This window comes from Pyrus communis, chromosome 12 (genome assembly GCF_041283825.1).
Source record: "Pyrus communis isolate YQ-2024b chromosome 12, ASM4128382v1, whole genome shotgun sequence".
Lineage (NCBI taxonomy): Eukaryota > Viridiplantae > Streptophyta > Magnoliopsida > Rosales > Rosaceae > Pyrus > Pyrus communis.
In genome coordinates this window covers 22,829,140-22,844,178 of record NC_142576.1, presented here as the reverse complement: position 1 = coordinate 22,844,178, position 15,039 = coordinate 22,829,140, and the positions used below count along the sequence as shown (strand labels likewise).

Genomic DNA, 15,039 nt, shown 5'->3' with positions numbered 1-15,039 from the left:
AAAATCTTGTTGGATGCAAATGGGCGTACAGAATAAAGAAAAATGCAAGTGTCAATGTGAAGGTATAAAGCAAGATTTGTTGCAAAAGGATACAGTCAATAAGAGGGAATAGACTATGGAGAAATATTTAGTCCGGTTGTTAAACCAACAACAATTAGACTAATCCTGGTATTGGCAGCTCGATTCAAATGGTCTCTAAGACAATTGGATGTTAAAAATGCATTTTGACAAGGTTTTCTTCAATAAGAGGTATACATTGAACAACCTCCAGGGCTTCAAATTTCAAATCATCCATCAAATTATGTCTGCAAGCTTGAAAAGTCACTTTATGGACTGGAACAAGCTCTCATAGCTTGGAATGAGAAATTTACAAGCTTCACAAGCATATCTTTCTTTATTTATTCAACACACATCACTAGGGATATGTTGATGATGTGATACTAACAGGCAGTGATCCTCAGTTGATTTAAAATGTGATTACTGACTTTACAAAAGAGTTTGATATGAAGTATCTGGGAATTTTGAACTATTTCTTAAAGTTACAAATATGCTACAGTTCTGATGGTTTATTTGTTGTTTAATCAAAGTATATAAAGGAGTTAGTGGACAACATTGATCTTCAAGACTGCAAACTTTGTGCCATTCCATGTCTTCCCTATTACAGATTGCTCAAAGATGATGGCAAACCATATCACAGTCCTGATCAATAGGTACAATACCTCACACTCACCAAACCAGACATGGCTTTCTCAGTAAATCGAGCTTGTCAGTTCATGCACAATCCAATGGAGTCTCATGTTATTGCAATTAAGAGAATCATCAAGTATCTTAAGGGTACTTCAAAGTACGGAATTCATTTTAGATCAAAACCAAAATATCCACAGTCATATAGTGATGCAGATTTAGCTGAAGATCCTAATGACAGAAGATCCACTTCTGAGTTTGTTGTCTTTCTAGGTTCAAATCCTATTTCATGGGCTTCAAAGAAGAAACACACTGTCTCTAGGTCTTCAATCGAAGCTAAATATAAAGCTCTTGCAATCACAACTACAGAACTTGCTTAGATAAATCAATTATTATGTGATTTGCATATTCCACTTATACTTCCACCTATGATACACTGTGACAATGTTGCAGCCATAGCTTTGTCTATAAATCTAGTGTTTTATGCCAAATCTAAACATATTGAAATTGACTATCATTTTGTCAAAGAAAGTGTAACAAGAGGAGATCTCCATGTACAACATGTCTCTTCATCAAACTAGTCAACTAATATTCTAACAAAAAGGTTGTCTACACATTTATTTCAGCTACATTGTGGCAATCTCATGCTAAGCTCACTTAAGCATGAGATGCAGGGGGATGTAAGAATGAAGTTAAGAATCCAAGTAATCCAAGTGAAGAAAACCAATATCCAAGTGAAGAATGAATCAATAGTTCAATTGATTGACACTTGTCAATAGATGACATAGGTTGTTATATAGGTTGTTATAAGGTAGTTAAACATTAGCTTTCATAAGAAGCTTTGATTAGTCATATACCAGATTGTACAAGAAGATTACTCCATTGTCAAGAAATAAGAAAACAGTTTTTTCTCTCAGCTCGAACTCTCTCTCTCTCTCTCTCTCTCTCTCTCTCTCTCTCTCTCTCTCTCTCTCTCTCTCTCTGCATTCTTTCTACAATTTCTTCAATATTTCTGCAATCTTAACACTTGACCCCCAATATATAATGAAATGCAATGGGTTCAAAGCATCATATACCAATCATGTGCCAATAGTTTATTAACCATAAATCATCACAATATCGATCAAGGTTATCGAATTCAAGAATCATAATATTTATGCAAGCATACCACTCAATCAATAATAGAATCTGAAACATATAAACTGTAACAATATAAGTAAATGATTAGATATAAGTGAATGACTAACTTATAGAGTTCTATTCAAATATTAATCCCTAAATCCCTTATCTCGACTCCAACCAAGCTAATATTTCTTTCCTCAGTTTTTCTCGAGCTCTTAGGCACCCTCAAGTCTAGAGCTGAATGTCGGAGTAACAAGAAATGACAGGCAAAGAAAATTTTAGAATATTGTAATATAATATCACCGTCCACCATCTCTACCAAAGAGAAACTGCAGAAAAACTGATATGTTTTCCAGTTTTGCGGACAGAATATGAACAACTTTTTTACTTATCAAAACTCAACGAAAATTTATGAGTTTATATTCATTGGATATCTGGAAGAATCACGAGTTGAAATAGCATGTGCAAAAGAATCTGTACCAGAGTTTTACACGGGTTCAAAGGGACCCTTTTGAACATGGTTTTAACCCATTAAATATAAATGAAAATTTTCGTTTAAGTACTTGATTTAAAGCTTATGAATCGCTCTTCAATCCTACGAAAGAATATTTTGAAAATAAGCTTTGTAATGAAAGAAAATACGGACGAAATAAGGGACTACGAAACTGAAAGTTATGAAATCTGCACCAAGAAATTATGACCATTTCGTAACTTCAATTCTTATGATTTTTCAAAGCTTCAAGTAGGGTGGTAGAAACACGAAATAGGTACTCAGAGGATTTTTTTTTCGGATCAAAATAAAGAATACAAACATGATAAAGCAAATTGAGAAGAAATACTCAAGACACCCAATAGGAAATGTGTCATTATTGAAACCTGAACCTAGATCTTCCACCAACTGCTTTATAGCTGAGATTAGTCAGCTGTATAGACTGCTCATAGAGCAATCTAAAATCACCAAACTGCCACCTGCAACTACAGAGTCTCCACCACAACCCTAGCTCCTCCGCCTCCTTCTCAAGGTTTTCACCGTTTTTAAAAACCCTCCACTTCCTGGTTAGATAGTCTACAATAGTCAGCATACTAGTATCACTAAGCATATAGCAGATCATGTACTAAGCATATAGCAGAAGATAATCACAAAATGGATTAGGAAAGTGATAATAGCTCATTAGTATACATTTTGTGTATTTAAATTATACCCATGAGCAGCCACTTAGTAGTGCGGTCTGGTGGTATTCTTATTTACTTGTAAGTGATATTAATGGTACAAGTCAGTAATATAATAGTTAAAAATACAGTTAGCAATACAGTTAGTAAGTTTGTTAGTATTTGGTTAGAGTAGTTAGGATTTCTTTTATAAAAACAGAGTAGTTAGGATTTCTGTTCATCATTTCTTCTTAATTTTCCCTTCAATTCCCAAATATTGCAATGTAATTAACATAGTATCGGAACCACCAGGCTCACACCATGGATTCTGCTGGTTTCTCTTCGTAGTAGTTTACATTTTTTTTCCTAGTTTAGTTTCTCTTCAAATTTCCATTAAATTTTCAGTGCTTCCATGAGCCTGGGTTGATTGTTGCGATTCTTGGGGGGTTGCGTAGTTTGCTCTCGAAATCAACCGTGGATTGGTCGAGGTCGACACTCTTGATTGCGACAATTGCAGGGGATGCAGACAGCCTTGCCGTAGAGCCACTCGGTCTTGGCAGTGCATATGAAGAACTGAGATCCGTTGGTTCCGAGACCAGTGTTGGCCATGGATAAGATTCTGAGTCTGGTGTGCTTCTTGATGCAGTTCTAGTCGCCAGAGCCAATTTCTTGGAGGTTTTCGTACGTGGCGGAGTCCAACGAGAATTGAACCTTTTGTGGTTTCTCTTGGTGGGAGGAAGAAGATGAGTAAGTCGCCATTGGGGACGACAGAGATGAAATCGTGAAAAATGGAAATTTTCATCGAGTTCTTAATACAAGGAAAGAAGATGGGGTGTCAACCAATATTTTATTTTGGGTCCAGTGGAATCCTTTCATCCCAATCGGCGACTGCTACTACTATTGCTACTACCATTGGGGAGATTCTTCTTCTTCTTCTTCTTCTTCTTTGTGTTCATCACTTGGTTCGATCTCTTCTTCTTTTTCTCGCCAGCGGCCTCCTTGGAGAGATTCTTCTCGGCACGGGTTTCTCAGCGGATTATGAGTGAATCCTCAGAGAGCAAGATGTATTGAATATAAAGATGATGAAGAACGATATGGCTGATCTTTTGATGAATGGTTTTGACATCAATGCTTAATGCAGTCTAGGTGTTTGAAGAAAGTCCCAGTTCACAAGTTTCATTTAAAGGTTATGTTTTCAGTCCATTTTCTCTGAATTCTTGAACAATTATAATTGATCTTTTCTGGGTTTTTCAAGTTTTTTGTTGCTAGTTAAGAATTATGATTCTACTACTTAGTTGTGGCTTATGTTGTCGTTTGGAAGTATATTTGTTTAAGATTTGGGTATTCGTGTTTCTGTGTGATCCCAATTTCAAGAATATTGTTGGATTGTGGAAAGTGGCATTGCCAGTTTGAGTTTTCTTTGGAAGTAAGGCACTATATGCCCGTGATTATGTCAAAATAAAGTTTGAGCAGGCATATCCATTCGTTTTGAAGTGGCTTATGCAGTGTGAGAGTATATTGTTTCTTTTATCAATGCCTGGTTGGATTGCACCTTAAGGGGCTTTGATAGCTTAGTTCGGATGGGGAAAACTTCCTTCTTTTCAATTATATGGTGCAGTATTCTCTTAGTACTTGCTATGGCCGGGATGTTCAAGTTTATGATTGTGTTGGTCTTTGCTGCCTTGATTGGACTTTTCATTGGGTTCATGCTCTCGATTTTTCTGCAAATCTTGATATGTTTGGTAAAATGGGTATGGATTCTTGGATTCTTGTGTTCATTGTCAATTTACTCAAGAAGTTTTGCAATATCCAATTCTTGTCTCTCTACTTCACTGTTTTGTTTTGTTTTTTTTTTTTTTTTGTTTTTTGCAATTCTGTTGAGGAGTTTGCAGTGATTTTCCCTAATCTCAGCCCATAATGTCGAGTTTAACCAACTCAGTTGTTAACATGAATCTACAGTAAGTCCGGTTATACGATGAAGTTTGAAGAAGTAAACGGTAAATCCCACGAAGGGTAATTCCATGATGTGGATAGGTAAATCCCACGAAGAATAGAAGAAGTTGTTAACGGTAAATCCCACGAAGGGTAATTCCCTGATATGAGTAGATAAATCCCACGAAGGGTAATCCTACATAGATGTTGATTTTCTGTTGTTGAAATTGTTAAGAGTAGTTGTTTTTTGGTAAAATCCACAAAGGGCGATCCCGTGGTACTCTAGTTAAGGGCGATGCCACACTGTAATTTATTAATTTTCTGTTTTAAAGGCCCAAGCCAATGTTAAATAAAGTTGTTGACGGTAAATCCCACGAAGGGTAATCCTGTAAAAAATTGTTATAACCTACATGAGGGTGTGTTACAACTTTATAAGAGGTTATTCTTTGATTGAAGCTCCTACGAGAGGTGTAGACATCAGTTTGAGGGGCTGAAATTCTTTGGGAAGAACCAATATGAAATTGCACTGTTCTTGAGTATGAATTTAGGTTCTGACCTGTCAGTTTAGTGAGCAAGTAGCATCTGTGCAAGTAGCATGTTTGAGTATGGATACCTGTCAGTTTAAGTATGGATTTAGGTTCATGTTTGTGGGACCGCAGTGAGAAGAAAATGAGGAGCAAAAGCAAGCTCAATTGCTGCAATCTCAGGGCAACAAAACCCTTTGCAATAAAAAAACATCACCAAAGTCAAACTGGAACAAGAACACTCTGTATTGCGTCCATTTGTCCATATTTCAATGTTTGCTATTTGAGACTTTACTACAATCTGAAACTGGGATACCTCAGTTAAGATTGAGGGGGAGTATTATGGGTACAAGTCAGTGATACAATTAGAAATACAGTTAGCAATACATTTAGTAAGTTTGTTAGTATTTGGTTAGAGTAGTTAGGATTTCTCTTATAAAAACAGAGTGTGTAATCTTCATTCAATCATTTAATACAAATCCTATTTTCTCTCTCTAATATCTCTGTGTTCTTTCTTCTGTTCATCTTTTTTTCTTAATTTTCCCTTCAATTCCCAAATATTGCAATGTAGTTATCAAATGAGAGGTTTTAGATTCGATTCTCACCAAAAGCAAATTTGAACCACATTGTTATGGCAAGCCCATTGTAAGGCTTAGCTCACTTCATCACCCCCTAGTGTAAATTCTATCGTTTGTTAAAAAATAAAAAATAAAAATAAAAAATTATACCCACGAGCATGTTTGCCTTACTAATACATATATTTTAGCCCTCATAAGTTTGATTAGTTAGGATAGTTCATTATTCAACTGTTTGATTTATCTTGACTCGTTTACTTTTATTTATGTAAAGGTATGAGAAAGAGAATGCAAAAAGGAGGCCACGTGGTCCAGTGGATTAATGAAGTAAAAATGTGCAAGTACAACCCCGGGTAGTTGGGCCAGAAATAAAGGGTCCAAGTTAAAAAGCAAGCAGCTCACTTGCAAACAAGGTGCAAACAATAAAGAGTCCTTCGTCCTTCGTCTTGTGCAACTGAGTCAGCCACATCGCCAGGTATGAAAAGCCAGGAACACAAAGAAATTAGGAATCCAGTGACATAAGCATGCGTTCTGGATGGGTCGACTTAGTGGAAGCGGAAGCTGGCATCTCTGCTATCAGTTAGTTTCCAATCTTTAGAACTCTTTGTTTAATTTAGTTTATGGAGAACTAATCTCCCTAGCTTAGGCTAAGGGGAAAAATCTATATTAATTACGATTATGAGTGAGGGAACACCATGTGTCATGGTGTTCCCGGCACTTGGAAAAATTTCTCCTCAAAAGCGGACAAGGATTGTCTGTCCTCCTACTTTCAGTGCCCTTCCGTACTTTCCTATTTTTTGTGGTCACGATTAAGCCACGTTAGCATTTTATATTGTTTTATTTATAGAGATAATAATGCAAAAATGAATAGTAATATAAAATGTTGACATGGCTTAATCATGACCACACAAACAGGAGGGCACGAGTGGGCACCGGAAGTGGGAGGGCAGACAATCCTTGTCCCTGAAAAGCATTCTCACACCTTTTTGTTCAATGTCATAACTGAAATTGTCTTGAATTTGGTTGTGTGAAATTGGGGTAATTTGTAAGTGACTTAAGATTTGAGTTCACTTAAGTTTAACTAGCCTTTATGTAGGCTAAGTCCACCACTCCCTATTAGTGTAGATAATATTATTTGTTTTTTTTTTTTTAAAAAAAACAATTATTTGATAATTAATTAAATCACATTATTATACGCGTTCGAAATTTTTTTTTTTCTAACTGGCACTACGTACGTGCCTCTTTAAATATTTTGAACGTGTCTAAAAATAGATAAAATTATATTTAATAAAAAACTAATTGAATCACATTATTGGTAACTCATTGTAAAGTACTAATTATAAAAATTATTTATATATATTTTTTTATTTATATGACAAAAGTACTCCTGCATTATTTGATAAATTATTTTTAGATGCTCTTGAACTTTTTTGTTTGGAAGTTATTTTTTTGTCCCATTCTTTTTTGTGAAGCCCGTGGCGTCCGGCTTTATATAGTAGTATAGATTAGGACTCTGTTCGATAAAATGCTTCATGTAATTGGCAATGGGTTGGCATTTTAGACTCGTGAGAGATTTTTTTTTTTTTTTTTTTTTTAAACGCAAGAAGGAACAAGAAATGAACCAATCATGAAAAGATGTTAATTAATCAATTAATTAATTTTTTTAACAAATAATATTATCTACATTAAGAGATTGATTGACTTTGTTCAAAACTATTTTTTTTTAGTTTTACTCACGCGAGTTTTATAGGTGCAGTTCACGGTGTAGGGGTTGATCCTGCAGAATAGCTACTATTTTTAGAGGCGTACAGGCAAGAAGCTTTGAGATGTGCTGTTTTTCCGTTGCATTATTTATTTCTTAGTGAGTGACCATATAGATCAAACTTTCTTCTTAGTGATTTAAACTATAATAATTTACTTCAATCTAAGAGTTCAAATGTAATTTTTCAGTGAGTTTCGATTATAACTTCTAGCAATAAAGGTTTGGTACATTTTCTTTTGCCATTGAGATTTATTCTAATTCACGCTCTAAATCATATTTGCTGATTTTTTTAGTTGGTCACTTGTTAAGAAAATATTAAGATAACGAGTTTGGCATGGTAAATACTATCCCTCTTATAAGTCTAAGGTCCCGTTTGTTATTTGATCTTATTCACCAAAAACTGTTTCACTTTAAAGTTAAGCAAGATTGCTTTTAAAGGCTACTTTTATATAAACTAAAAAAAAATAGAGTTGAGCCTAATGAATATTTTTTATTCTGTAATACCCTCTTTAATTTTTAAATTTGACCTTATTTATCGTTGTACCTACATTTTACCCTTGGAAAACAAAGTGACGATCACCACCTACTACTACAACCACTAACCTTACATCACAACCATCATTGCTACAACCACCACTACCTCCACCATTAGAACATGCCATTAAACCAACAACCATAACTGTCACCATTGCCACCATCACAGCCACACCTGCCACCACCTACGACTACAACCACTAACCTTACATCACCACCATCGTCGATGCAACCACCACTACCTCCACCACTAGCACCACAACCGTGACTGCCATTACCACCACCAGCCATAACTGTCACCACCGCCACCATCACAACCACAACTGCCACCACGGTCACCTCAACCACCATAGATGCTGCAACCACCTCTACCACCATTGTAACTTCTGCACCCTAACCACCATTACCACTGCTACCCCTGCACCCAACCACCACACCCTATTGTTGGAACCACCACCACACCCTCCACCATTTTGCTACCATCACCACAACTATCCTTGACACCGCTGTCGTTGCCAACACCCTTACTACTACGTCTATTTTTGTTGTTATATACAATTATTTCACTTTTATGTTGAAATTTACCAAACGCTTTTACATTGCTTTTCATTTCACAACACTTTTAAAATACAGTTTACCAAATGCTCAACTGCCTCTGTCTTCTGCCTCGCTACATGCAAGCTGAAGCTCGTTAGCGGATCCAAATCCACATGCCATCACTTTATGTCGTCGAAATAATCCACACCAGATCAAGGAAGACTTGCCGTGTATGGACAACGATGACATCCGTCTTCTGCCTCGTCGTCTTTGTCCTAGAGGATGCTGTCGGGAATTACGAATTTTGAGCGATCGAGGATGACGAAAATAACGAAGTGAAAGAAGAGTCAAGGGATAAAGTGGAAGAGATAGGTTTAAATTGAACATAATTTTTAAAATATGAGTTAGTTAATTGATTTTATTTGTTGAAACAATTAAATTAATATTATGTTTTTTTTTTGTCATTTTATACGATTACAATTGTTTTACATAAAAGTTTACAAAACATTATAATGTTTGTTCTTTTTTTGTTTTTGTTTTTTTTTTTTGCTAAAAACACTTTTACAATTATAGTTTACCAAATACTTTACTGTTTTATTTTATAACTGCTTATTCTCATAACTCAGTAGAAATAATTTTTTTCCAAAGTACTGCAATACAAACAAGCGCATTATGTTTAAGAAATACTGAAATGGGTAGCCAAGACCCAAACCAGGTTAAGTCCCCTATGAAGTCTTTCTTTTTCTCCTTTTCATTTTGGTAGGTTACTGTCAATCCAATCAAAGTGGCAATGAAATTTACAACGCAACTTCACACCCAGCCAACCCAACGGGAAATAAATAAAAAGTTTTGGAAAGGTCAAATCACATTCAAATTCAAATCCTTCATTACTTTTTTATTTTTGTTAACTGAAAACTTTTGCGGCATTTGAAACTGGAACTACTCTAGGAAAACATCGATGTTAGCTAGCTTCAATGAACGTTAATTTGGATATAGACCCATAAAACTGTTTATATATCTGTATATTATCGAATTATACGACAGAAAAAAAAAAAACAAATTTGTGTGTCATTTGGGTCCATCTGCTCCCCTCTAATCCCAGTCTAGGGAGATCAGTATCTCTTTCGCTCCCATTTTTTCTCCATACATGTGGACAAGGGTTTTTTTATTAACACAAGCGACAATTTACGGGTGGGAGAACCTCACGCTACAAACTCCTTAAGTGTCTCAACACAATTTTTAACAACCAATTCAGGTCAAGTCTTTCTTTTCTCTATTTCTTTTAGTCCAGGTCTATTATAAAGGTTCAAGTCCAACCGATCAAAACCCCAATGAAATTGAGTAGGAAATGGAAGTGTATGTTCCTAACAACCAATTCCAGTCAAGCCCACCATCACGTCTTTTTCGAAACAAAAGAAAAAGATATATGAAATTTACAATGCAATTTCACACCCACCCACCCAAATAATGCACACACAAAAAAAAGTTGTAGGGCATGCCTTCGCACTTCCCATTGCCCTCTGGCGCATTATAAATAACCTCTCGAAGTTGAACTACGATAGTACACACCACACCACACCACACCACACCACTACAACCTGTCTATATTCTAGTGTGATAACCACCAAAACTTTCTCTCACTCAGGAAATGGCATCTTCTCCTAATTCTTTGGTCTTCACAGTGCGGAGGCGCCAACCAGAACTGGTGGCGCCGGCAAAGGCCACGCCATATGAGTTTCGACAACTTTCTGATATCGATGACCAAGAAGGTCTTCGGTTTCAGATCCCCGTGATACAGTTTTATAAATACGATCCCTCCATGCAAGGAAGGGATCCTGTGCATGTCCTTAGAGAGGCAATTGCACAAACCTTAGTGTTTTACTACCCTTTTGCCGGTAGGCTCAGGGAGGGACCTGACCGGAAGCTCACGGTGGAATGCACGGCTGAGGGTGTCATGTTCATTGAGGCTGATGCCGACGTTACCCTAGAGCAATTCGGTGACGCCCTTCAGCCACCGTTCCCTTGCTTGGAGGAGCTTCTTTATAATGTTCCTGGTTCCGATGGGGTTCTTAATTGCCCACTCTTGCTAATTCAGGTACGATTACGTATGTACTTTATAGAAAGTAAGGACTCAAAATTTCATCATTAACATTTTTCACTCTGTACTAATTGTCTTCTGGCACTGCAAGTACGTTATTTAGTAAATGTCTTCTTATCCAAAAACAATAGACGTACGATACACATGGATTCATAAAAATGATAAAATATCAACTTAATTGTCTTCTGGCCAACAAGTTGATTACCCTGACATTAATAATATAAAAATTAAAAAATTAGAAGTGTGAACGTCAGTAAAAAATTAGAAGTGCCAAGATATATATAAAAAAACTAGTACGTGTAACTAGAATCGCTTAATAAATGTTGGTTAACGTAACTTGGTACTATAATTTAGTAATTTTTTTAGAGAATTGTTATTGATATTTCAAAATTTTCAATTTACACTTCTCACAAATGTATTTTACCTTTTTAAATATAGAAAATTAGGAGTGCAAAATGAGAATTTTAGAGTGCCAATAATAATTCTTTTTTTTTATAAGTGAATGTTCTTAAATACAACCTACTTGAATTTCAAATTTGATACTAATTTATTGTGATTTGTTCATAGTGTAAGTTACACCAAATTTCATCAATATTTTCGTGTAAATATAGGCCTCTTGTGGTAGGATGGATGAGATAGATTGTGATCAATTAAAATAGACTTGAGTCTAGTCCGTTGTTTGTTGTGTCAAAATGTGAGATACACAGGACTAGACATGAGGTGGGTTGTCTAACCTATTTCTATACATGAGTTACAGGTTATGTCTTATAAATCTCTGTCAATTTAATCATATCTCTAATGTCAAATCTCATTCAACCAACCAAACGAAGCAATAATGTTATATAATTATATTTTAAGTATCTATATTGCTCTTCGTAGTAGTGGTAGTGAAATAATATTTAGGCATCCATCTCTCTCTTATTTTCAAACTTGTCATCTGTCATGCATCCATGATTAAAAGATCATGATGGTTTTTTGAGAAAGTTTCAAAATTGTAATCTATCATTCACGATAAAAATCTATGGAGAAATTTCACGTGTGTGGTCCATCACATGCATGATTGTTTGAACAATGGTTTAGGTACTAACAGTAAACTAGATGGCCAAAAGAGTATATAACATCTTGAATGTAAGCCCCAAAAGAGTATCTTGACTAGGTAGGTATAGTTATATTTTATACGCAATAATTTTGTTTAAAACATAAAATTTGAACTATTTTATATGATTACGTAGGTTTGTAACTTTAAAAATGTCGGACATATGGTACTTAAAATAATGAAAGAGGATCTTGTTCGGATTTATTTGTGGAGATCTTAAGGATCTTCACATCTTAGCTGTTCATCGTATATCGTATAATTAATTTTCGTGATATACTATTTGTATTTAATTTTGAATAAAAAAAGTTAAATAATTTCTGATTGCACGATACATAATGAATGATTAAGATGTAAAAATCTCTAAAATCTCTATCATTTCAATCTAGATGAAATTCAAATCCTAAAATAATGTCTAAGTTGTCATCGATGAAAAATTAAATACAGACAGGTGGCATCAATATTTATCATATGTGTACACATCAGTCATTTTTGTTTTTTTCTTTTTATATCAGCTATTATTTTGGAGCAGACTACATATTATTGTATTTTTCATGATAGTAGATAAAGTTCAGGAAACTCAGGACAATTATTGTCCTGTTTGTAGAGTAGTTTGTTGTAACGTAGCCTTCAACTAAACAGTATTTATCGTAATTCATAAACAGGTGACGCGGCTCCAGTGCGGTGGTTTCATCGTCGCCCTCCGTCTTAACCACACCATGAGCGACGCGGCGGGGCTCGTCCAATTCATGAAGGCCTTGGGAGAGATAGCGCGTGGCGCAGTTTCTCCGACCGTCCAGCCGGTGTGGCAGAGGGCGCTGCTCAATGCGCGTTACCCACCCCGTGTGACATGCACGCACCGCGAGTACGAAGAAGTGGAAGACACCAAGGGCACCATAATTCCACTTGATGACATGGTCCACCGGTCCTTTTTCTTCCGCCCCACCGAGGTGTCCGCCATCCGAAGATTTGTCCCGCAGTTCCTCAGTAAGTGCTCCACGTTCGAGGTCCTCACGGCCTGCCTCTGGCGCTGCCGTACCATCGCGCTCCAGAAAGACCCAAATGAGGAGGTGCGCGTGTTGTGCATTGTAAACGCGCGGTCCAAGTTCAACCCCCCGTTGCCGGTGGGTTATTACGGCAACGCTTTTGCGTTCCCGGTGGCGGTGACGACGGCAGGGAGGCTATGCAACAACCCATTGGGGTACGCGTTGGAGCTGGTGAGGAAGGCCAAGGCGGACGTGACGGAGGAATACATGAGGTCGTTGGCTGACCTCATGGTTATTAAGGGTAGGCCCCACTTCACCGTGGTGAATTCTTACCTTATGTCGGATGTGACACGTGCTGGGTTCGGAGAAGTGGATTTTGGTTGGGGGGAAGCGGCTTATGGTGGGCCAGCGAAGGGCGGGGTCGGGGCAATACCTGGAGTGGCTAGCTTTTACATACCGTTTAGAGACAACAGAGGGGAAGATGGGATTGTGGTTCCGATTTGTTTGCCGGCCGCGGCGATGGAGATATTTGTGAAGGAACTAGATGCCATGTTGAATGCGGATGAAGAACCGATTAGGGTTCAGAGCTCTACCAGTTTTATTACGTCTGCCCTATAGTATATGAGTATTTCTGCTCGACAATCTGTATGTCGTACTGAGTGCATGTATTTCTTTACTTTTATTTTCCGTAATTAGTTTCTTTTCTACTGTAATATGGATGTCCTTAATACTACAGATGCTTTGTGTATGAATATATTTGAACTTTCTTTGAATTTCTTCCGAGGGACTTGTAGGTTGAAGAACGTCATTGGTAACTTTGTAGACATGAAGCATATAATTCTTTTTTTTTCTTTGTTAGCAGATGAAATGTGTAAAGGGGGAGGACGAGACCTTGTCCTATAAAGAGCTCTCCCTCCCTCATTTTAGGCAAAGGTATTCATGGATTTACTCCTTAAACTTGTAAGTTTTATAACTAGTCAATTTATTTCATTTGTTAAGTTTTATATTTTTCATCTAACATTTAGTTATTTTGTTACGTGTTGTCCACATACTGAACATACAAAGGGCTAAAACGTCCATTTGCCCTACACTAGGCCAAATTATGCTCACGAGTACTTATAGTTGTCTTCGCATATCATTGGAAACGGAAAATCAATGGTGAAAGTACTCTTATGTATTATTATTTCATCTTTTTATGTCGTAATACAAAAATGGCACACGGAGATAACATAAAAATATAACTTAAAAAGCATGATGACTTTCCTTGAAAAAATAGATGATGGCTTTGCTAGAAAAGGCAACGAGTGAGTACTTTTTCTAGAGTAAGCAAGGAATGGAGAAGACTAGTAAGTGAGAATTCTAGTCATTTAGAGGGATACTTTTCAAACTTATTAATTCTGTAAAAAAGAGAAAAGGATTGAAAACGACCAGTCACATTAGCTTTTAGTAGGAATTTTCGCTAATTTTTCAGTAGCCAAGTTTTGTTCTGTTGGGTTAAGATTTTAGGGCAAATTTGGAGCAGATGGGTGGGAAGGGAGGGAAAGCAAAATTAGTTGGGGGTAGTTTTATTGCAAATTGACCTTTTTACCCTTTGTAAATTTCCTACATGGACAACACGCTGTAAAGACAATGAAATGTTGGATGGAAAATTTGAAAACTTAACGAAATGGAGAAATGGAATAATTATAAAAGTTCAAGAGAGTAATCAAGGAATGAAGAAGATTAGTAAGTGAGGCAATTCTAGTATTTTAGACGGGTGCTTTTCAAACTTATTAATTCTGTAAAAAAAGAGAAAAGGATTGAAAAATGGCCAAACCAACGATCAGTCACATTAGCATTTTAGTAGGAATTTCCACTAATTTTTTAGTAGCCAAGCTTTGTTCTGCTGGGTTAGGAATTTAGGGGAGGGAAGGGAAGGGAAAGCAAACCTAGTTGGGGGTAGTTTTTTTGCAAATTGACTTTTTTTTCCCTTTGTAAACTTCCTTCATGGACAACACGCGGTAAAGATAATGAAATGTTGGATGGAAAATTTGAAACCTTAAC

At 36.5% G+C, this 15,039-nt stretch overlaps 1 protein-coding gene across 1 annotated transcript; it reads left to right on the top strand.

Moving 5' to 3' along the window:
* Positions 1-10,335: 10,335 nt before the first annotated feature.
* LOC137745849 (benzyl alcohol O-benzoyltransferase) lies at positions 10,336-13,769 on the top strand. Its single transcript, XM_088681987.1, has 2 exons — positions 10,336-10,914; positions 12,676-13,769. Exons 1-2 carry the CDS (start codon positions 10,468-10,470, stop codon positions 13,612-13,614), a joined length of 1,386 nt encoding a protein of 461 aa, XP_088538113.1. The 5' UTR covers positions 10,336-10,467; the 3' UTR covers positions 13,615-13,769.
* The last annotated feature ends 1,270 nt before the right edge of the window (positions 13,770-15,039 follow it).